The 22,350-nt window shown below is 45.5% G+C and overlaps 1 protein-coding gene across 1 annotated transcript in view; it reads right to left on the bottom strand.

The window, feature by feature from the left end:
• GRK3 (G protein-coupled receptor kinase 3) overlaps window positions 1-15,161 on the bottom strand; it is a gene marked incomplete at its 5' end in the record, with an annotated part of 118,604 nt that extends 103,443 nt beyond the window's left edge. Inside the window, one exon of the mRNA XM_082668407.1 lies at window positions 15,049-15,161. Coding sequence (XP_082524533.1) covers window positions 15,049-15,161 — 113 coding nt within the window. The remainder of the gene's footprint in view (window positions 1-15,048) is intronic.
• Window positions 15,162-22,350: the final 7,189 nt, after the last annotated feature.

Below are 22,350 nucleotides of genomic sequence, written 5' to 3'. Positions count from 1 at the left end.
ACGGCAGCAGGTTAAAAAGAAACACACACAGAGAAAACTGCCAGACAACATACAGCGTCCACTTTTGGACTCACTTATTTTTCTAACTACGCGAGAATACCTAAATTACCACCCTTGAGATTAATGTCCAGCTTTTCATGGCTTTTTTTTTTTTTAAAGCAAACACTTCAGGACCTCCCTGGCGGACCAGTGGTAAAGACTCTGCGCTTCTACTGCAGGGGGCTCGGGTTCGATCCCTGGTCGGGGAACTAAGATCCCACGTGCCTTGCAGTGTGGCCAAAAAATAAATAAATATATAAAGCAAACACTTCCTTTCCAAGGACTGACAGATGACATTTTGTTTCTACAACTGGCAAAAATGCTGACTTGGATACAATTGCTGAGCTTCCTTGTCTCCCTCCCACAGTTCTTCCCTAAGACAATGTGAACCAGGCCAGAACCTCAGAGAACAAGCACTCTCTAGGCAAACAGATTTACAAAGTACAACTTGCTCCGTATAAGATCATCCAGTGGAATTTTTCAACTACTCATCTTTTAATTTGGTACGTGATACCACTTATCACACAAGAACTCTTCATCTGTGTCATGTATTCATTCATTTTCTCCTTTATGGTTTCCAGGTTTGGGGTTCACCTGGGACAGCCCTTTATATCCCAGAGTAACAAAAATATATTCTCTCATGTTTTTCTATTTTTAATATTTTGATGATCATCTCATCAGAGCTCAGGAATTTATTTTTTTTTACTCAGGAATTTATTTTTTTACAATGTGGAGGGGTTATGACTTTACCTGATGGCCAGCTATCATGCACAATGCCTTCCCCGACAGACTCAAAATGCTACCTTTGCTCACAAGCCAAATTCCAATTTTACCATATAGATGAATATAAATATGCATACAAGGAGATTTTTGCATGCGCTGCCACTTACGTGTCTTATGTGCCTGAAACGAGACTTATGTGTCTGTGCCTGTAACAAGACCACACTGTTTTAATTCCTATAGCAATGTTTTATATTCGGTAGGACAGACCCCTGCTGTTTAACTTTTTCAAAATTTTATCGGTTATTTTTGCCCTTTTTTCTCTTCTAGATGAATGAGGATCAGCTTATCACATTCTTTAAAATTCTCACGTGGATTCTGATTGGGATAGGTTAATTTGAAGAGAACTGACATCTTTTCAATACTGAGTCTTCCTGTCTAGAAATATCTTGTAACTCTCCCATTTATCCAGAATTGTTTTGACTTCTCTTAAAGTTTTGTTTTTCTTCATACCAGTCTTATTGGTAAAATGTTGGTGAGGTCTGGTTTAGAGCAACACATTAGAAAACACTTCTTTTAAAGAAATTATTTTGAGGGCTTCCCTGGTGGCGCAGTGGTTGGGAGTCCGCCTGCCGATGCAGGGGACACGGGTTCGTGCCCCGGTCCGGGAAGATCCCACATGTCTTGGAGCGGCTGGGCCCGTGGGCCATGGCTGCTGGGCCCGCGCATCCGCAGCCTGTGCTCTGCAACGGGAGGGGCCACGGCAGTGAGAGGCCCGTGTACCGCAAAATAAATAAATAAATAAATAATTTTGAAATGTTTTGACAAGTTAATAGTCCCATAATTTAAAAATAGAAAGTTGTTAAAGTAACCTCAGTGAGACAGAATTACATTGCAGAGTCTCATTAGGCACGGAAAGTATGCTTACAGGATAGATCATCTTAAATAGCATGTTAAATGCAAACATCAGAGCTATGATTTAATAGATATTCATGACTGAATGAGGCTCAGTGAAGTCTTCCATACTCAGTGAGTAAATGGATACAGTAAGTTTCACGTCTTAATATGCTTTCTCTCTTGGATAATCTTTTTCCATCTTTTTTTTTTTTTCTCATCCTTCGATGAGGAGTCTTCCAGTCAAAAGGTTGTAAATCTGTCCACACGACTTGGATGAGTCAGAACTCTGGTTGCAAATGCATTTATTACAACTCTATCCATATCTTTGCAATCAGTGTCACAGAGGCTCTCTTTCAGTCATCTAATGCAGTTTCCAAAAAGCACATCAGCCTTCCTTCAGTCTGTTATTTGAGATGCTGGACGTTCTGTATCTCCATACGATGTGTCACAGGAATTTATATCCTAAGTCACCAGTGCTGGTTACACGTGACATTGGGACAACAACGAGGTTATCGTCAGCCCTACCCGAAGACAGCCTTGATCCTCACACAAAGCGATCTTCTCTACTGGTTTTAAAAATTCTTGTAAAATTTTTCAAACATGCAAAAAGTAGGGCTTCCCTGGTGGCACAGTGGTTGAGAGTCCGCCTGCCGATGCAGGGGACACGGGTTCGTGCCCAGGTCCAGGAAGATCCCACATGCCGCGAAGCGGCTGGGCCCGTGAGCCATGGCCGCTGAGCCTGCGCGTCCGGAGCCTGTGCTCCGCAACGGGAGAGGCCACAACAGTGAGAGGCCCGCGTACCGCCAAAAAAACACATGCGAAAAGTAGAGAATGGTAGAATGAATGCCCATAACCCGTCAATCAACACCTCAGGAACAGTTATCAAGATTTTAGTCTGCTACGTTCATCCTCCCCTTCACTTTTCCTCCGTTTTTTTAAAGCGTTTTAAAGCAAATCTCAGACTACATGTTGTTTTACCTTTACTACTTCTATCTGCATTTCTAAAAACTATGGACATTTTCCTTCCAATAAGCATGATCCGTTATCACTTCCCAACCCCACCCTGGAAGTAACAATAAATCCTGAAGATCTAATACCCACTTCCTAAACCAAATTTCCAGGATTCTCTCAGAGGTGTCTTTCATACAGTTGGGTTTGAATCAAGATCAAATCAAGATCCACACATTCATTTGATGATTACATCTCTGAAATCTGTTTTACTCGCGAGCACCTGTCCATCCCCACCACCCACTTTTTATCTTCATGCCAGTGACTTACTGAGGAAACCGGGACCGCAGTCCTGGAGGAAAACCCCCCATTCTGGATTTGCCTGTTTGCTTCCTCATAAGGTCACTCGATCTGTTCTTCCACCTCCGTGTGTCCTGTGAGCTGCAAGTCAGCTCTGAGCTTGAGTCCGTGCAAGTCCACCCTTGGCGGCGGGAATACTCACTACATAGTCTTCATGTTGCCCCATACGAGGAGACGCATTTATTTCTCCTCAGCGTTGCGGAGGGGGAAGTTCCCCCCTCCCCTTCTTGAGTTCCTCAGGCCGGTCTAATAATTAAATGGACACAAGACAGAGTAACAGGAGAAAAGGACAAATTTAATTCATAGGTACAGAAGTCTCACAGAAATAGGACCTAAAGAAAGGACCAAAGCAGGTGGCTTTTATACTTCTTAGACAAAGAAACAATAAATCTGTGAAGAACCGACAAGACAAAGACATTTGGGCTTCGGGTCATAAATTAGTGAAGAAGTAATAACAAGGTTTGTTTACACAGCCTTTTCGCCGGGCGAATTTGCCATCTCTGGTGATAAGGATGTCTCTCTACCTCCTGGGGCGGGGAGGGTACCTTTCACATGGGAGATTTATTTCCTGCTTTCTGGAGACAAAGGAGGGTCAAAGTGTTCTTCTTCCATTGGTTGTTTCTTAAGTAACCTTAATTCAAAATAATCAGTACGCCACTTTGGCCTATTTTGGGGTCGGCCTGTCCTGAGCCCCAACGTTAGTGATGTGAAAATTCAGATGGTGAGAGTCTGACCTCGCCACTTAAAATTCCCCCATCTACCTTTCATTTAGTGGTTTCATACACTGATGATCTTTGCCTAAATCAATACTTGCAGTAAACGTTGCAAAACGATGATTTCTTTTTCTAATTCCTTCATTCCTTCTGATTTGCTGCTATTCTTCTGTAAAGATGAATCTCCCATGACCAACGAGGGAGTTCTGGTTACCTTAAAATGTAGTTCGTACTGAAAGGTAAGATAAATGCTTAATTCTTTACCTTTTTCATTGCCGCTTTCCAGAGACAGAGTTGGTCCTCCATTTTCACTGCCAGTAGTGATCAATAAGGCGTTTTACCTGGGGAATTTCTTTTTCGGGGAGAGCAGGTGAAGAAGTTGAGCTGTGGATTGGGTCACTAAAGTGTCTCTGACAAACAGAACCCCACCCCAATGTGAGCTCAACGACCTTTCTGTATGAAGGTTTAATAGGCAACCTGCTTCATTTATTTTCTACCACAATTTAGAAGGTACCACTAACAAGATTAATAAATGTAACATAAAAAAATCCTTAATGCATCTAGAGTAACTGACAAGTATGTTCAAGCCAAAGATCCCCATTTACCTACAGACAGGGAGAGACGTGAATTTTAATTTTGCTTTTGAAATAAGGGTGCATCTGAAATTACAAAAGTGTGTCTGAGGTAGGAAAATAATGAAAGTATCAATATATGTAAGCTACTGGATCACCTCATCAGATCCCTGCAGTAGATCACCCAACTGAACGAAGACAATGCATTTCAAACTGTGTTACTAGCATCTGAAATTGACAATGTTCCGCTACCCAAATCCAAGAAACTTCCTTGTTTAGAAGATTCATGTGGCGGAAGGCAGTCTGAGGTTGTCTATTAAAATGCACAGAATTTGAACTGAGGCTCAACTGTGCCGTTTGCTATCAAGGTGATCCTGAGCAATCAGCTTCTCTCTGAACCTGAACTTCCTCCTAAAATGGGGATGATGAGTATTGTGGAGCCGTTTCCAAGAATCTGAAAATAAGGGAAAAAGCTTGCTCTCGGAGAATGAAAATTTTAAATCAACACACAACACAAAGGGCAGAGAAATGCCAAAGGCTCCTCGGCTAACAAGCTGTGGCTTCAGTTATTTGAGATGCTGGACGTTCTGTATCTCCATACAATGTGTCACAGGAATTTATATCCTAAATATAAATTAGGATCGAATCCAGTGGAGGTCTGGCACCAGTTAGAGCAGGAAACATGAATATGTGGACAGGGGCCTCTCACTGTCAGGGAATTCCAGGATTCCACATCCAGGGTAAAGCCACCCCCTGGAGAAATGACCTGGTCCCAGCTACTGCAGCTGCCGAGCCAGGGGGCTAGGCCTTCTGACCCCTCCAGCCACAGGCCTGCGCCACCTGTGTCACCTTCTGAGGACAGCGTCACTTCCACGAGGGCCGCCTGCAGGGGAGAACTCTCCGGTCATGGGGACTTCAGGCACAAGGCTCCTGAGAATGAGTGCTGAGTGTAAAGCAGCAAATCGGACACTCCACCTACAGTCTGGCTTTTCAGGTAAATCGACCGTGTGAGTCAGTGCACTTTGAGGGGTGGGAGCCTCTGCCTCATCGGATTCTCAAAGGGGTCTTTAAATAAGAACCACCGGGCTCGAAGAAGAGAAGAGAAGAGAAGGCGTTAGTCGGGCCGACTCAGCTGATGGATGTGAACTTCACAGTAAGAGGCAGAGAGAGACTCGGTGCCATGACAGAATCCAGTTTCTGAGTCTGAAGGGCAGGGGGAAGCCCCCAGGACCACAGGAAAGACACTGGTGTCCGAGGAGAGTACCAGCTTTCCCCCAAACAGACAAAATACCCCTCTCATTGTCTCCACATGGACAAGTCTGGAGTAATTTTCTTTTTTCTTTTTCAAATGTCTACCAACTACAGAGAATAACGGTAAAAACTAACAAGAAAGAGTCAATACGTGTAAAACCACAAGGCGCTATATACAAGTATTAGTGGGATTTTTTGTGCTCTGAATTCAAATCTCTTGCATAAATATGAAACAGATGACCATCAGATGTCATTGGGTTTAACAAGTTAACAGTCAGACCTAACTTAAGCCCAGCAAGTAGATCTCCCATCATGATCATTTTAATACTGATCCAGTTCACACCCCAGGTCTGGAGACTGTTTCTTAAGAGCAGGGAAAGAATGTTATCAGGTTAGAACCACTGAGGCCCTTCAAAACTGGAGTCTGGCTTTTTCTACTGTTCTGCCACCATCTATCCTATACCAGAGACTTGTGAGACACCCATAGGCCATAATGTTTAACTTCAAATTCTGATCTTACAGGAAGGAGCATCCAGCCTCCAGTTCATCAAACTGTTCCAGCATGACATGGCCAGAGAAAATAAGCTTCTCTTACAGAGTAACCTGAATTGTAAAAAAATAATTAATTTGAAATACCAATCCCCTCTCAAGCAGGGCACTTTATTTAAAGGACACAAACATAAAGAGGCTGGCTGATTTTCCACGTGGAATTAAAAAAAAAAAAAAAGAAAGAAAGAAACCAAATGATTAAACCCTAAGAAATCCCCGAACACAAAACTCTTACAGTTTTTTCTTTGGAGGGGCGGGGGCGGGGGTGGGGGTGGGGGCTATTAACATAAGCATCCTCTCATCCCTTGCTTAGAAACTACTATTGTGCAGAGAACACCTTCCCCTCCTAGCCCAATTCTACTTGGGATGTTTTGCATAAAATAATAAATTTTCCTCCACAGCCACTGGAAACAAAACAGAAGGAGCGGTTCCAAAATGGAACACAAAAAGAGAGCAGGAAAACTTTACACTCTACTCTACGCTTAATGTTGTGGTGATTATTGCGTAATCCCTGTCCCAGTTAGGGTATCATTATGAGAAAAGAAACAGTACATGTAGGTGAGAAAAGCAAGGCCTTTTATAGATGAATATGATATACTACCAAATGTAAAATAGCTAGCTAGCGGGAAGCAGCGGCATAGCACAGGCAGATCAGCTCGGTGCTTTGTGACCACCTAGAGGGGTGGGATAGGGAGGGTGGGAGGGAGACTCAAGAGGGAGGAGATATGGGGATATGTATAGCTGATTCACTTTGTTATACAGCAGAAACTAACACACCACTGTAAAGCAATTACACTCCAATAAAGATGTTAAAAAAAAAAAGATGAATATGAAAGTCCCTTGACCTTTTCTATTAGGATTAGTTCCATTTCTACATGGGGTATAGACGCCCCCCACCCTTAAACCCAACAGCAAAAGCCTTGTACTTTTCAAAGAAGATACATCGAAAATGTCATCAAAGACTTAAACATTTTCATGATGCAAAATGAAAGCCTGCAGTATTTAACAGCTGTGTAAATGCCTTCCCATCTCAGTTCATTTTTAACTTAAATCCTTATTGAAAGCAATACAGATATAGAAAATTTAGAACAAATGACCTGAAAATATAACCAGTTACCTTTCTAGATAATAAAGAGCAACGGATTGACTTAATGACACAAAATACAAATACCAAGGAGGTGTTAATCAAGAAAGTTTTCTTGCTGCAAATGAAGAAACTTGCTGCTTCCCACAGCTACCAGAGTTGTAAGTTTTGGAATATATGAAACATATGCTCTCTAACCCTCAGAAGATGATCTTTTCAACTTAATTGAAGCTCGTTTTCTTCCTGAAATAGTTTAGCCCATGATTATCTAAGAAATACACAGTGCCTAGCACTCACTTTGCACTTGGCAAAGGGCAGTCACTGTCACAAAACACATGTAACCCATGCCTAACTTCCAAACTTTGTCTAATGGAAACAATCCCCTAATCAAACCGGTATAATGAATTTTAAAATCATTCAAGGAACCAAAAAGGTTCTCCCTATAATGGAACTTTTAAAGGGACTTGACCATACACTTGATTTTGGATTTAACAGTTTTGCCATCACTAAATTCATGACAGTAACTCTGCAGATACCTTTTTAGTCTTCATCAATTTTAATATTCTTACTCAGCTAGGTAATGTTCAGACTGATGAGCGTGGATTACAGAGCAATGTGCAGACTTCAGCATGATATGAGGAACAACTAAAGGAACGGGGGACAGCTTCCCATAGCAGCCACTCTGGGCTGGGGTAGCTGCCTTCAAATGTCTGAAGATGCATTACTTTGGGGCGGGATTAAACTTGTTTTGCAAGCCCACAAAAGGAGAGCAAGAGACCTGTGCGCAGAATGAATTATAAAGAGAGCTTTCCAACACCACGGAGCTTCCAGAGATGCTCCCCAAAGATGACCCTGGCTGGATGCTAGAGAGGGAGGTCGCCCACCCAATGCAGGACTAGACTGGATGCCCTCCAAGATCTTTTCAAACATGAGATATGACAATGCTATGTTATTAAGATGCGATCTTTGAACGTCTGAGGAAGACTAGAGTGCGTCACCTTATGCCTAATACGCTGAAGCCAGCTGCTTTTAGATTATGATTTTTGGTGCATTTTACTGAAGCAAAGACCTTTTGAGGATGTCAACTCTCTTAATTGCTTAGTTATCTATATTTAAAAGTGGCACGCTTGTGAACTCTTAGGTACTGAAGCCAATATAGCCCAGAGCCTACTGGATGATGGATGGATGGATGGAAGGAAGTAAAGGGAGGGAAAAAGGGAGGGAAAGAAGGAGGGAAGAAAAAAGGGAGGAAGGAGGAAAGAAAGGAAAAGAACCACGCAAAGCACCACATGCAGAAGGTTCTAGACAAACAGTATTACAACAAACAGCTAGAGGAAGAACACTGAGGAGAAATCTGGGAAATGCACCTACTTATGGGTCTAGGGGTCAACATTCTAACTTTTCAGAAGTCCTGCCTCCCGAGCCCGCCCCCTCTGAGCACGTGGCACAAGGGTCTCCGTGCAATACTGCTTTTATCTCCTACTGTTTTGTACTTTTTTTAAGGTGTTATGTCTCATACTGCATATAAATCACAACCAATAAATTAAATTAAAGTAAAATTATCTTTTCACACTGCTTCCGATCTTTTTTCTCTTGAGTTTTCTGTGTTTGAAATGAATGTTCTCTCCTGCTCACAAATGTATGGATAGAAAATGCTCTCAAGAGACAGATTTTTATTTGGACCTTCTGTGATCAAAAAGGAATAGATATCATATTGTACAGATGGGGAAACGGAATACACTGAATTTAATACTGAACTGCATTTAAGTGACTTACCAACGGCCCACGGCAAATTGCCAGCGGAATCAGGGTCATACTTCCTAGTCTAGAACTTTCTCTTTTAGTACAGTACGGCAGGTAGGAGGGAGGGCACAGGAAAATGAGGGGCCAGTGATGACAACTGGCCTTCAAGTTCACTAAGGATAAAGGTCTGGCCGGGCTACTTTCATATGGGCTACTTCCATAGAATCACTTTTTCCTGCTCCTGAAATCCTGGAAGAAGGAAATGAGAGCAAAAGAGTACAAGTCCAAGGCTGGGTCAAAGCTGACTCTTACAAACAATCAGTCACAAAATATATGAGCTGCAAAAATATTTTCACTGTATTCTCTAAGGGGCTTTCTCTTTATGGTCCTATAAAGTACTACAATGTGCTTTTGCTTCACACTGAAGCCAAAGCACAGGTGACCCAAAAGAAGACTTCCAAAATTAGGAGAAATATTTACAGGATATGGGGAGCCTGATGCATTTCAGACCCATACAGCAGTCACAAAAGGCCCAGGGGTTCTAACTTCTAATCAGTGATAAAAACAGAGAAGGATAAAGATGTGAAAAAGAGGAGAAGCAGAGGCGGTCCAGAACAACCTCATTAGCATGCAAATGACTTAGCTGACAAATGATTCAACAACCAGAAAGCAAAAGTTGCCAAGTACATCATTTCCATTTCCCCACCACTCAAGTCCAGAGACTAAGGACAGACCATCAGGCACACAGAATGCATTTTCACCTACAGCCATCTTCAAATACACAGTTTTATTAACAGAGGAAGATTATTTGAATGAGAAAGTGATTTTTACTGCAAATAAAGCCCAAAATATTGTTTTGTCCCTTTTACCCTTTTCTCAGATATGGAAAATTGGGGGTGGGGGGCAGGTGGGAGGTAAGCAGCCTGAGCTGCCCTTTTTTTCTAAATGATAAAAGAGAGAAATCCTGTTGGGTGGCCAGGGGGTGAGGCGGTCTATTATTATACAATTTCTCATTAACAGCAGCGAGATTGCCCTTCTCCTATTAAACAGAACAGGCATTTAACCCCTGAGCTCCTCCTGGGAAAAAGGCAGAAACTGCTTATTCACTTAGTCATAATTACCGTTTTCGCAGGTCCCAGAGGAATAGCGGGTCTCGATCAGTCTGCGAGGTCGGTCTTGACTTTCCCAATGCCACCCTGGCAGCTGATCGAATCGGCACGCAGAATGATTTTTCCCCAACCAAAAAAAAAAAAGTTTCGCGATTTCATCCATTCCCTGCAAAATGAGACGTGGGGGGTGTTCGCTATTCTTTCTGGTGAGACAGCATAGCAAGGTGGAAAGGACCCAGATTCTGGGACACTTGGGCTTGAATCCTGCACCTCCCTCGGCCACATTCAGCTGTCACCTGGACTGAGTTCCTAAACCTCCCTGAGCACCTGCTCCTTTGGGAAAACGGAGCTGATGCTAACGACCTGATAGGACCGTTGTGGGGAACAGATACACTCACGATGCAAACTGCCTGGCAGAGGGCGAGCTCTCGGCAAATGGTAGTTGTCATATCACTACTTCATGGAATTTAAACTTCTCTCTCGCTTGTCGGGGTCGCAGGGACCCCGGGTGCCCTCTCTACTCCGTGGCATCTCTTACTCTGCTTGCCACGATAAAGACAGAAGCGTCCCTTCTTTGAGCTGTGACATCTGATCCAACAGTGTCCGTCCCCGTCCACACAGATGTTTGGCAAAACCCGATTCAGTGTACCGAGGAGGTGTTTTTAAGAGGCTGTCTCTGAGAACACATCGCTTCTAAAAGCTGGGACTGCCTGTACCTCAAAGACATCGACTGGGCTCTCGATGCAAAACCTTTCACAACGCTTGACTTGGGCATATTCTGGGTCCCAAACTGACTGCACTGGAACGTCTATTTCTAAGAATTGCCGATCACACACCACACTTACATCTTCAAGTCGCTGGCACAAATTAACTTTGACCGAGAATGAAGTAGTAACTGAAAGGTCAAAACAAATTACATTTGGAAAGTGTCGCATAGAGAAAAAGAAGCAAGACCACCACCACTGTTCTATGCATAGAAATGCTCCTATCGACGATAGAGTGCTTTCTTCCTGAAGGCTGTTCCTTCTTTCAACCTTAACTTTTCAGTTCAGAGTTGGGCTTGCAGGCATAGAATACCCTCCAACCCAAACGGAGGGGAATCTTTCAAGTCACCCACCACTCACTCGCTGACTGGAGTTGGGGAAATTACAGAATAAACCCCATTTCCACATCAGAAGAAAACAGAGCTATTTTTCAAGATCAATTACCCATGATAGTTTTAAAAATAGGAAGATGCACACTACCATATTACTATATATGTTACAGCTAAACAGCTCTTCAAAGGAGATCGTTAACAAATTACTATAAGACACTGGGCAGATATAATGTGTTCCGTGAATACAGAATAGCAAAAGCCACTCCGTGCTACTTGTCCACAGTTAAACAGAACCTTCAAGCAACTGCACATGAAAGGAAACATCTTTCTCAACTCCCAGTGTATTTGCCACTAGACTGTAAGCCCCTTGAAGGAAGAGGCTGCGGCCAGGGTGGTCACAGTAGCCCTCTGCTTGGCTCAGGAAAACACCTCTACAACCAGGTACTGAATTAATGGAATAAACAGTATCACACACCTTTTTCAGGACGGTCTAAAACGCTCCCAGAAACTTAGAAAGGCTCTTTAAAATGTTTTCAGACCTTCCTAGCACAGCGTGTGAACACTTGGAAAGGACAAGCTTTGTGATGGATGATCCTAAATTTTCAACGTCCACTGAACAGAAATGAAACACCAGAGGAAAGATGGATTTTACGTGACTCAACCTCTTGCAAGTGTGTGTGACCTCAAGTCAACTGAATTTCACTCTGTGCGGAAAAAGTTACAAGAGTAGTGAGCCCAGGGGAAAAGCTGCCTTGAACCCTCCAGGGCTTAAGATGCTGACCCTTTGTAGGCCTTGGCTTCTGAATTAGACCCTATTAAATAAAAGCGTTTCTTCTCTGACATGGCATAAAACAACTGGCATGCACACATGAATGAGCTGGGCCTGCGCATCAGCGACATTAGCTCGACAAATGTTTCAGTAAACTAAAGCAGCTATATAATTTGAACAAATAGGAAACTTTTCCAGAATTTGCACTCATTGGTTCGTTAACTGAATAATGTGTCAGCCCAACAAAATGGTTGCCTCTTGCCATCTCAGAGAAGCAAAATCTCCCCAGGGTGGAACGTTCCATTTTCTGAGATTCTCCCGTAATAGGCAGGGGACTGCACACCCCGCACTTCATTGAAATTAGCTAGCTATTGCTTCATTCTGTTGCCTTTCTGTGCAAAACCGGGGAAAAGGCGAAGTAAGTGAAATAAGGAAGCACACAGAATACTCAGTGGCTTCAAATAATTAGCTGGAAAGAAAAGTCACTCAGGATAGACCAATGGCAAGTTTTATGTTTCCCATTTAGATACTGAAAATACAAAGCTAAACCTCTTTTTCAAGAATGCCCAAGACTGGTGATCACAGGGCTTACCCCAAAATGAAGCTGAGACAGAAACTCTTATCAGAAAACATGTTACCTGTATCCTTTACCAAAGAGCGAAATCACACCAGGCTTTTGAGTCATGATGCTGAGGCAGTTCAAGATGAAATTAACTTGCTTAACCAGAGCTAGAAATCCCCCCAACCTCTCAGCCCCATCCCAAAATCGAGCAGGTAGGCCACTAACTGCTATACAGTCGTGGAGAAAAAATGTGCAAGATGTTTTACCTCATAATCTCTATGTACCAGAATCCTAACACAGCACAAGGAGTGGCAGTTACTATGTAAATGGTCACAGCACAAAACTAAAGCCAGTTGAGATAAACTCAAAACAAATTGGAATCTCTGGAGGAGGTTCCAATGGCCTAATTCGAGTCTATTTAAAAACAAAACAGCAACAGAATAACAATTACTGAAGAGCCGCTTCCTAAAATTACTCTCCTGTTGATATGTCTCAGTTCTAAAATGTCATGAGAAATCTGCTGGCAGGTCACTGATTCTGCCCTAAAAGAAAGCATTACCAAAGAATGCCACCGAAAACAAAGGCCTTCACACAAGTAAGTGAATACCCTAAGCACGTAAGTATGTTCTTAAGAGGGACATTGAAAAAAGCAGAAGTCATATTAAGTTCAAAACACCAAGAAAAAAAAATGAACAGCAGTTCCTAATTTTAGTAATATTATATATCACCCTCCCCCCTCAAAAAGAACTGTCCATGAGTTAAGATTTGTTGATTTTACATATAGACACTTTATATATTTGGGACTCCCTGCCCTTAAGGAAGAAAAAGAGGAAAAGAAATTAAGCACTATATATGACATTTATAGAAATGTAGAGGGGTTTTTTTTTTTAATGAAATTCAGGTTTCATTTGGGGGTTACTGTTTTACAGTTTCCCACTTGCCAGAAATTTTAAACAGCACTGATCATCAGCGAGCTTCGGATATGTTAAAGTCTGGAACAGGAGTGTTGCCTTCACAACACTCCAAAGGGCCTCCACTCTTCCCTTACTTTCCCTGCTTGTCTTCACTCGTCAAAGTAGGTTTTTCCCTGCAAAATGTAAAAGAAGCAGGGGCTATGAAGGGCAAGCGAGACAAAAAACATCCAGGAAGCACGTCTCCGTTTACACAATTTGACTTTTCACAACAAATAACGCAAAGGGAAAGATATTTTCTATATCGTGGGGCTTGGACTCAGGGATTTGTAAAAATAATCTGATGATCCCTCAGCGTCACAAGAAAGATGCTTTTTTTCTTACGTCAAGGTAACATTTAAGCAATCTTAGATGTATATAACACTTGAAGAACTGATGCTTTCAAATGGAGAACAGCTTTGGTTTTAGATTCCAATACATTACAAAAATGCATGGTCTTAAATTCACCATAAAGAAGATGCCTCTTTTTATCATCAATCGACCAAGAGCTATTTAGTGTCAAGGAGACACATCTGCTGTACCCCTCATGATGCTGTTAATTAGGAAAGCTAAGGGGAAAAAAAATCCAACGCTAATCCTTTGATACACTATTTGAAACTCACTATTAATCTGATGCATGATATTTTCTGGGGTGGTGCCAATGATATGAACTAATCAAGCCGTTTACTACTTCATCAATAATCATTTTTAAGACAAAAATTACAACTTGGTATGGACCTCACCAAGACCCTCGCCAATTCAATCGGCCCCTTTGCCGGTAATTTAAACAACAAATTCCTGCCTGGAATCACCCATTCAACATGCGTTTTTAAGTGAGTCCCATTTCAACCTTTTAATAAAGTGCCACCAGTGGATCTGTCACCAGGTGACACACTTAGTACCAAAAAGAAAATCGGGTGGGTCAGAATCCACTCCTTACTGCCTGGAGGCACCAAAGAGAAAAGGAGTGCAGGAAGCTGACTGGACTGGTGGACCTCAAAGGGGAGCAAGCACTGCAAACACCAATTTAAGTACCTGGGGCAAAAGGCAACTCGCCTGCACTCCCTAGCTAAGGCGCCCAGAGGGAGCTGAGGGGAGGCCGTTGCTGGAAGGGGGAAAGAAGAGAAACTAGGGAAGGGACGACCGGGATGGAGCACAAGGGAAAGACAAGCATGGGGCAGAAGGAGGGACGGGGATGGGGCAGGCAGGGGACCATATGTTGGGGCTGGAGGGGAGGGCAGGGATGACAGAGATGGGGCCAGGGATAGGGATGGGGCTGGAAGGACAGGGATGGGGCAGGAAGGAACCACAGCAATGAAATAGGGAGGACTACAGGGATGGAGCTGGACCGAGAGGCAGAGATGGGGCAGGAAGGGGCGACAGGGATGGAGCTGGTCCAGCGAAGTCACAACCACATCCTCACCACACCTCGCTGGGGCGCTCGCTACGCGCCACGCGCCGCGCTGGGCACTTCGGGGCGCTCTCTCCCGGAGTCCCCCCAACAGCCCTCCGATGCCCCATTTCAGAGACGGGAACGGCGAGGCCGGCCCTGCAGCGCCCGCTCCCCGAGGTCGCCGGCCGAGGGGGCAGCGGCGGCTGAGCGCACGACCCTCCCGGACGCAGGGTGTCGCTGGCGGCCACGGGGGGCGGCGACGCGGGGGGCGGCGCGGGCCGGGGAGCCGGTACCTGGGCTCGGGCAGGACGATCTTCTTGCTGGCGCGGGCGGCCGGAGTCGCCTTGCTCTTCTCCATCGCCATCAGGTAGCTGACATCGGCCAGCACGGCCTCCAGGTCCGCCATGTTGGCGAGCGGCGGCGGCGGCTCCTCAGGACCCGGACGGGACGCGCTCCCGCCGCCGCCGCCCGCCGCGCCCCGACGTGGGGGGGCCGCCCCGGGGCAGCCCCCCCGCGCGCCCCCGCCCGCCCCCGCCCGCCGCGCGCCCCCCCGCGCGCCCCGCTCACCGCCCCGCGCGCCTCAGCCTCGCGCCCGCCCCGCCCCCCGCGCGCCGCCCGCGGCCCCGCGCACGCGCCGCCGCCCCCGCCTCTTCCGCGAGAGTCGGCGGGGAGCGCGCGCCCTGCGGCCAGTACTCCTCTGCGCCCGAGCGGAGCGGCCAGGCCCGGCCCCCTCTTCGCCGGCCGACCCAGTCCCTGCGGGCACCGTCCCGCCCTCCCCTCGAGGTGGCCATGGGGGACTTCCTCTCCTCCTCCGCCTCTCCTCGTCCTCCTCTTCCTTCTTCTCCTCCCGACTTCCCTCCTGCTACTCCCTGCGCTCTCACGGCCCCCTCTCCTCCGGGACCCCTGTGAGCAGGGGACGCCCTGGACCCAACGCCCACCACCCAAGGGACAGCGGGGAGGTCTCTGTGCCAGTGTCTTAAACTGGACAGTGGCCATCAGCATGCTCCAGGAGGTCTGGGGCGGCCCCAGAAATGCGCGTGCCCCACCTGTCTGCCCAGGTAATGCTGAAGCCCGTGGTCCGGGTCACCCGTGAACAGCGCCCCGCGGCCCAGCCCCTAAGCCTCAGTCCTGACCCCTCCACCCCCTCCACCCCCCTGTAAACTCAGCAAAGAGAAACCTAACAGCTGGAGAAGGTTGCTTGTCTCAAGCTAATCAGGGCAAAGTGGGGTGAGAGCTCCCTCGTGGGAGCGGACCTGCCCTTTGGAGCCCACTGGTAGAGGAGCTGTCTGCCCAAGGTGGTCACCGCGCCCTTGCACGCAAAGGTTTGGGTTTGGATGTTTAAATGGTCGCTGAGAATTAGAACTAGTATTCTGGCTCTTGTGGTTTTTACCATCAAATTAGGAGAGCCCTGCTGTGCGCACAGACCCACCACAAGGGTGATATAGGGAAGTGGAAAAGCCGGAGGCCAGACACCAAGGCAGGAGGGAATTTCCAGCTTCCTGATCCTCAGTCTTGGTGTCTGGTGTCACCAGTCCCCACGTGGGCCTGGGGTTTTCATTTGCTTCTTATTTTTTCACAGCGGTACACACAAGTGCACGTTCAGAACGCATCACTCTGGCCGGAGTGATGTTAAGGGCATCCAGGAAGTCTTAAAAAGACTTGAGCTGAGAATCGGTTAAAAAAAAATACTTTAAATTCATCCACATAGGTCACATTGCACCAGGAACCTCAACTTCACTAGGCTTTGAGTGAATGTTCTGTCAGTAGCTTACATGGTCAACAGAGTTCATCAGAAGTGGTTAAGGTCAAATTTTGGACATTAAATGTAATGTCACAGCAGAAGCAGCCTGATTTGGTCATCGCAAGAACCCTGCCCTGTTTTGTTCTCTCCCTCTCCCACCGAGCCACCCCCGCCCCACCTTTTTCCCTGTATGCCTCCCATCACAATTGGCCAGTTTTACCAGATGCTTCTCAAGACCTAAGGCACAGTATTCAGCGAAGTTGTCCAGAAAAGAACAAGAGGGGTGTAAGAAGTAGGCACGTGAGTCAAAGGAGCTTGGTCAGGAAGCAGAAAGCCAAAATGACAAGGGGGCACAGAATCCACCAATGAGACAAAGATTTGCATGAGCCAAATATCAAACTTTCATCTTCCACTCACTTTTTTTTGGCCAAAAACAGGAACACAGAATGTCTTGTCAAGGGTCACCCCAGGAGGAGGGGTGAGTTCCCAAAAAAGCATAATGCGTTTCTATGATTTAATTAGTACAATTTCTTTCAATATGTCTTTTTATCATCCGAGCTTTCACATAATCAGATCGTCAAATAAATACATGCTTCTGCCTACATTTTCACGGTCTTCCGAATACTGAGATTTTTAACCTTGCCTCTTTGAACTCAGTTAAGAAATTTGTTTGGTAGTGGGGGTTTTTTTCTTTCTTTTTTGCGGGAGGAAGGGGGTGGGTTGCAGCATGGGGTAGTAAGTTTGCAACAAGAGACACACCTGAATTCAAATCCCTGCTCTGCTCTGACTAGCTGGGTGATCTTAGAGGTAACATATTACCTCTCCGTGCTCATCAGTACTGTGGGAATGAAGCCACTGGACCCCAGTGTTGTTGAGAAGACAGAGGAGATAATACTCATAAAAATGCACCTTGCCTGATACCTAGTAGGTCCCCAACAAAGGTCACTGCATTTCCTCTATGTATTTTGCTTCATTTTACCCTCGCCTGCTGGAGAAGATACTGATTCACAGACACCACCCTTGAAGCAGAAAGATCCCTTACCGAAAGGTTATCTCCTTAGTGCATTTCTAGGAACCCAAATTGGCAAAAAAAAAAAAAAAAAAAAAAGACTAGCCTTTACAGACACAAGAAATGACTCTTCTAGTAAAAAGAACACAGAGTCCAAAATTGGGTCCCCTAACTGAGGCCCCTCCCCCAGTGAAGTCAGTGTGACCAGAGCACCCAGGGTGTCCTTCTTTGGTCTTCCTAGTGTGTGAATTTGGGGTGCTTGGCTCTCTCCTTTACCCTCTCACTTTCTCCATGCATTCCCCACCACCCCTTCTTTTCCTTAATGCTGAACAGCTTTTCATGTTCGCTGCAAACAAAAGGCGCTAACGACAGTGATGAAGTTGTCATAACTGACCTGCTGGGTCCTGTCGCTAAACACCAACGCCAGCCTGTAATCATTACGGATGAACAGAGAAAACAAATAGCAACCCATTTGTTCACAGCCAATAACGCTCCGTTGCAAATAAGTACGTTTCTCACCCTCCCCTCCCCAAGATGATTTCAATGACTCTGGGCTCACGCTGCTTGTGATAATTGATAAAACTTCAGAGTCCCTGCAAGGTTCATAATTTTCTCTTTTCTACGGCTTCCCAAGATCAGGGGAGGTATTGCTGAGATGGATGCATTCAAGTTTATACTCCCTGGGGTTAATTTTGATAACAGCTTCAAGGGAAGAAAGCTAACTAGAGAACTAAGTCATATTTGTTTTAGATTCTGGGCGTTACTGGGGCTTCCTACTTAATAAAGCACATGGGGAAAAAAGTCAACTCTAAGACTCCAATTAGAAGATTTTTGAGGGGGAGGGATAAATCAGGAGTTTGGGATTAACATACACACACTACTGTATATAAAATAGATAATCCACAAGGACATACTGTATAGCACAGGGAACTCTACTCAATAATCTATAATAACCTATATGGGAAAAGAGTTCCAAAAAGAATGGATATATGTATCTGTATAACTGAATCATTTTGCTGTACACGTGAAACTAACACAACATTGTAAATCAACTGTAATATAAAAAATTAAATGAAAAAAGCATTTTGGGGACCAGCAGAACATGCCTGCACTTAATTCATTAGTATCACAGTATTTAATTCAATCCCTGCTAAGAGACTTGGTTTTTTGGTAAACAGTCCCCTAAATATTATCACTTTGCAAGCAAACTGCACACACTTGGGGTTTGAATGGGTTTATTTCCAAACACCTCATTCTGTAAAGTCTGCAGGTGTTTGCAGCCGCGCCAGGGCCACTGTCCCAATTCACCTGTTACTTAGATCACAATTCTGCTCATTGTCACATGCATCATAGGAACTGCTTTTCATGCTATTTTAACAGCAAAGCTTTACAAATTTTAATGGAGGTTCTGTACCTAGCACTTCATACCTTAAAAGATCTGCAAGAAGGTCTAATACCAGACCTTGGTTTACATAGCACTGAAATTACATTCAATACAGAAGTACCTTCCTTTAAATAAGTGGGTGGAAACACATTTCTCTGCAGAGGCTTCTGGTTAGTCCCTCTCTGTAGAGAAGCCTTGGAGTGATACAGTTCAGAGCCTGGGCTCAGGGGCCAGATGGCCTGGATTAGAACCCTCACGCCAGTACTTCTGAGTTGTGTGACCTTGGACAAAATGCTTAACCTCTCTGGCCCTCGGCACTCTCAGTGGTATTAAATGAGATTGCTGTGAGAACAACGTTGTAACATGAAAAACACTTAAAACAGCGTCTGCTGCTCAAAAAGTGTTATCGTTCTCATCCTCATCATCATCAGAGTATCTCTACATTGGGCACAGCGTGATGGAAAGTGACCAGTCCCAGGAATATAAAAGCAGTGCTGGATGTGACACTCTGGCTTTAGCGTTGCTGAATTACTGTGAGTCTCTTCAGCTTTTTAAATCTCACCTTCCACTGCTGCCTAATGAAGGGATTGAATGAGCTGCTCCCCGAAGTCCCTTCAAATTGTAAAATTCTCTGGATTTATTTAATCCTACAGTGAATCCCTTTGCATGGTGAAGAATACTCACACCTCTCAAAAACATCTTGTGAGTTTCTGTTTGACCGTATCAGGATATACCAAGAGCATTAGTAATCACCGGTGCTACAATGCACAGGTGAGGTGAGCAATCAATCCATCAGCAGGTTTCTAGAGACAAGCACATCTGTATTTTCCTCCAGTATCTGCACTCAGCACACTGACCTTGCTTAATAAATATGTGTTGAAGGAATAAGTGAATGAATGAATGAATGAATGGCATAAAATGTTACAGGTTGTTTGCCCCAAAGAAACTTCTATCAGAGATAATCTAAAGGAAGGGGGGAAATGCTGTTGAAAACCACAAGTACCTAATAAAGAGGGTGCTTCCTGGTAAAGGTAACCACCAGGTCCCTGCTGGTTCTTCGTGCTGCCAATGGCCAAGAAAGCCTCTCTAGCCTCTGAGAGCCTTGGTGCCCCTGGACTTTGCAAAGGTGGGTCTGAGAACTTCAGACCTGGGACGGGGAGAACTAAATCCCTTTGCCTAACTCTGATGGCAAAGTCCTCCAAAGGACTTGGAGGAGAACTTGAAAGAGGACTAAGAGAGAGAAAGCAATGAGATGACCCAAGGCCAGGCACTCCATGGTGTGAGGGGCCAGAGAAAAACCCCCAGAGGTAGGGGGCGGGGCAGAGAACTTCGGGAATAGGAGGTCTGTTCTGTTTTCTGGGCCGTTTTAAGTTTGCTGTTCTGCACAACAATGTCATGCCTTTCCAGTGATCTTGCAACTTCATGGCTTGTATCTATGGGTGCTTTGATGGCGGGTTGCAGGCAAGGTTGGGAGCCAGGGCCCACACCGGGATCAATGCCAGTGATAAAGGAACAGTGGGAAGGGCAACAGAACAAGAACTCAGCAGAGGCAGGAAATCAGGTCCAGCAATGACGTTGGGAAACCGGGCTGCCCAGACTCCTCAGACACCCAGGGCAGGCCTTGGCTTTTCCATGGGTCTGGAAAGGCCATCTTGTCTCCCTCTCAGGATGGGGGAAGACGACCTCTGGATACGTAAGTCACAAGAGGCCAGGACTTTACTGCATTGCCAAGCCCCTTCTGGCCCTTACCCTGGTGGCCTTCCCTGTAAGGTTCTTTCTGTTCAGCTGGGAAATCGTATATCGATCCAAGAGCAGCCACCACTCGAGGGGAAGGCGGGGTGGGGCAGGGAAGGCTTGGGAGTTTGGGATTAGCGGATGCAAACTAGTATTTATAGAATGGATAAACAAGGGCCTACTGTATAGCACAGGGAACTACATTCAATATCCCGTGATAAAACATAATGGAAGAGAATATATACATGTATAACTGAGTCACTTTGCTGTACAGCAGAAATTAACACAACATTGTAAATTAACTATACTTCAATACAATAAATTTTTTAAATAAATTATTTATTTTTGACTGCGTTGGGTCTTTGTTGCTGTGCACGGGCTTTCTCTAGTTGCAGCGAGCGGGGGCTACTCTTCGTTGCAGTGTGTGGACTTACCGTGGTGGCTTCTCTTGTTGTGGAGCGTGGCTCTAGGTGTGTGGGCTTCAGTAGTTGTGGCACGTGGGCTTCAGCAGTTGAACCACGCGGTCTCTAGAGCACAGGCTCAGTAATTGTGGCACACGGGCTTAGTTGCTCCGCGGCATGTGGCATCCTCCCGTACCAGGGCTCGAACCTGTGTCCCCTGCATCGGCAGGCAGATTCTTAACCACTGCGCCACCAGGGAAGTCCCAAAATAATTTTTTTAAAAAAAAACAAAGGCCACCACAAACCCCATTCTGCTAAGAAAAGACATATAGCTCTCCCATGCCATGCCTTACAAGTCGTTTGGGGACTAGCCAGGTGGGCCAGGGGGAGAGCATGGAGGCCAGGCCGCTGCAGGGCTTCAGTGAATTTATCTCCCATCATCTCAGTGACCATCTCAACCTCCCATCTCAGCCAGTTCTGTTTCTTCTCTCCTGGTTGAAGGTAATAGCTCCCGAACTGGTCTCATTCTGTCAGAGCTCATGGGTGTAGATTCCAACAGGCCAGACTCAGTAACAAAATCCTAGGTGCCTGGGCCAGGCCTGGCATAACCCTGACTCACAAGGGAGCCACCAGAAAGGGGGTCTCCTGCTCTTAAGAGGTGCTCTAGACCAGCACTCTCAGACACTTACGTACTGAAATTGCCGAAGTACAGATTCAGAGGTCCGGGGCAGGGCCTGGGACTCTGCATTTCCCACAAGCTCCCGGGTGGGGTCAAGGTCACTGAAACGTTGGAATCTTGGGTCACACACCAAACCTACTAAAGCAAGATCAGCCCCGTAACAAGATACCCAGGCGATTCCAGGGCACATTGAAGATGAAAAGCCATGCTCTAGATCACACTGGAACCTTTAGTTCAGGCCCTGAAATAGTTCAAGCAGGCGTCACACAGGAGCATTCTGTTAGATAGAGGAAGGTCAGATCAGCTGAGCCCGAATGGACAGCCCTGAGAGAAAGGAGGAGAAGGAGGAGAAACAAGTTAGAGAGGAGAGGTCAGCAGGACAAGATTATACATGGCCTGGGAGCCACAGTGGGGAACTGAAGCTATCTTAGGGACAGTAGGAAGCCAGTGGAAGGTTTCAAAGAGAAGAGTGTCAACAACAGAGGTGCCTTTTTATAAGAGTCTGCTGGCTGGAGATACAGGACAGGTAAATGAGAGGGGACCCTGGAGTGATCTAGGGTAGCAATCCAGGAGACCTGGATGAAGGTGGCTGCGGTAGGCAGACCAGCACATCACATGTAGAGGTGCACCAGGTGTGTTACAACATG

This window comes from Grampus griseus (genome assembly GCF_964374135.1).
Source record: "Grampus griseus genome assembly, chromosome: 12".
Lineage (NCBI taxonomy): Eukaryota > Metazoa > Chordata > Mammalia > Artiodactyla > Delphinidae > Grampus > Grampus griseus.
This window is presented reverse-complemented; position numbering and strand designations above follow the sequence as displayed.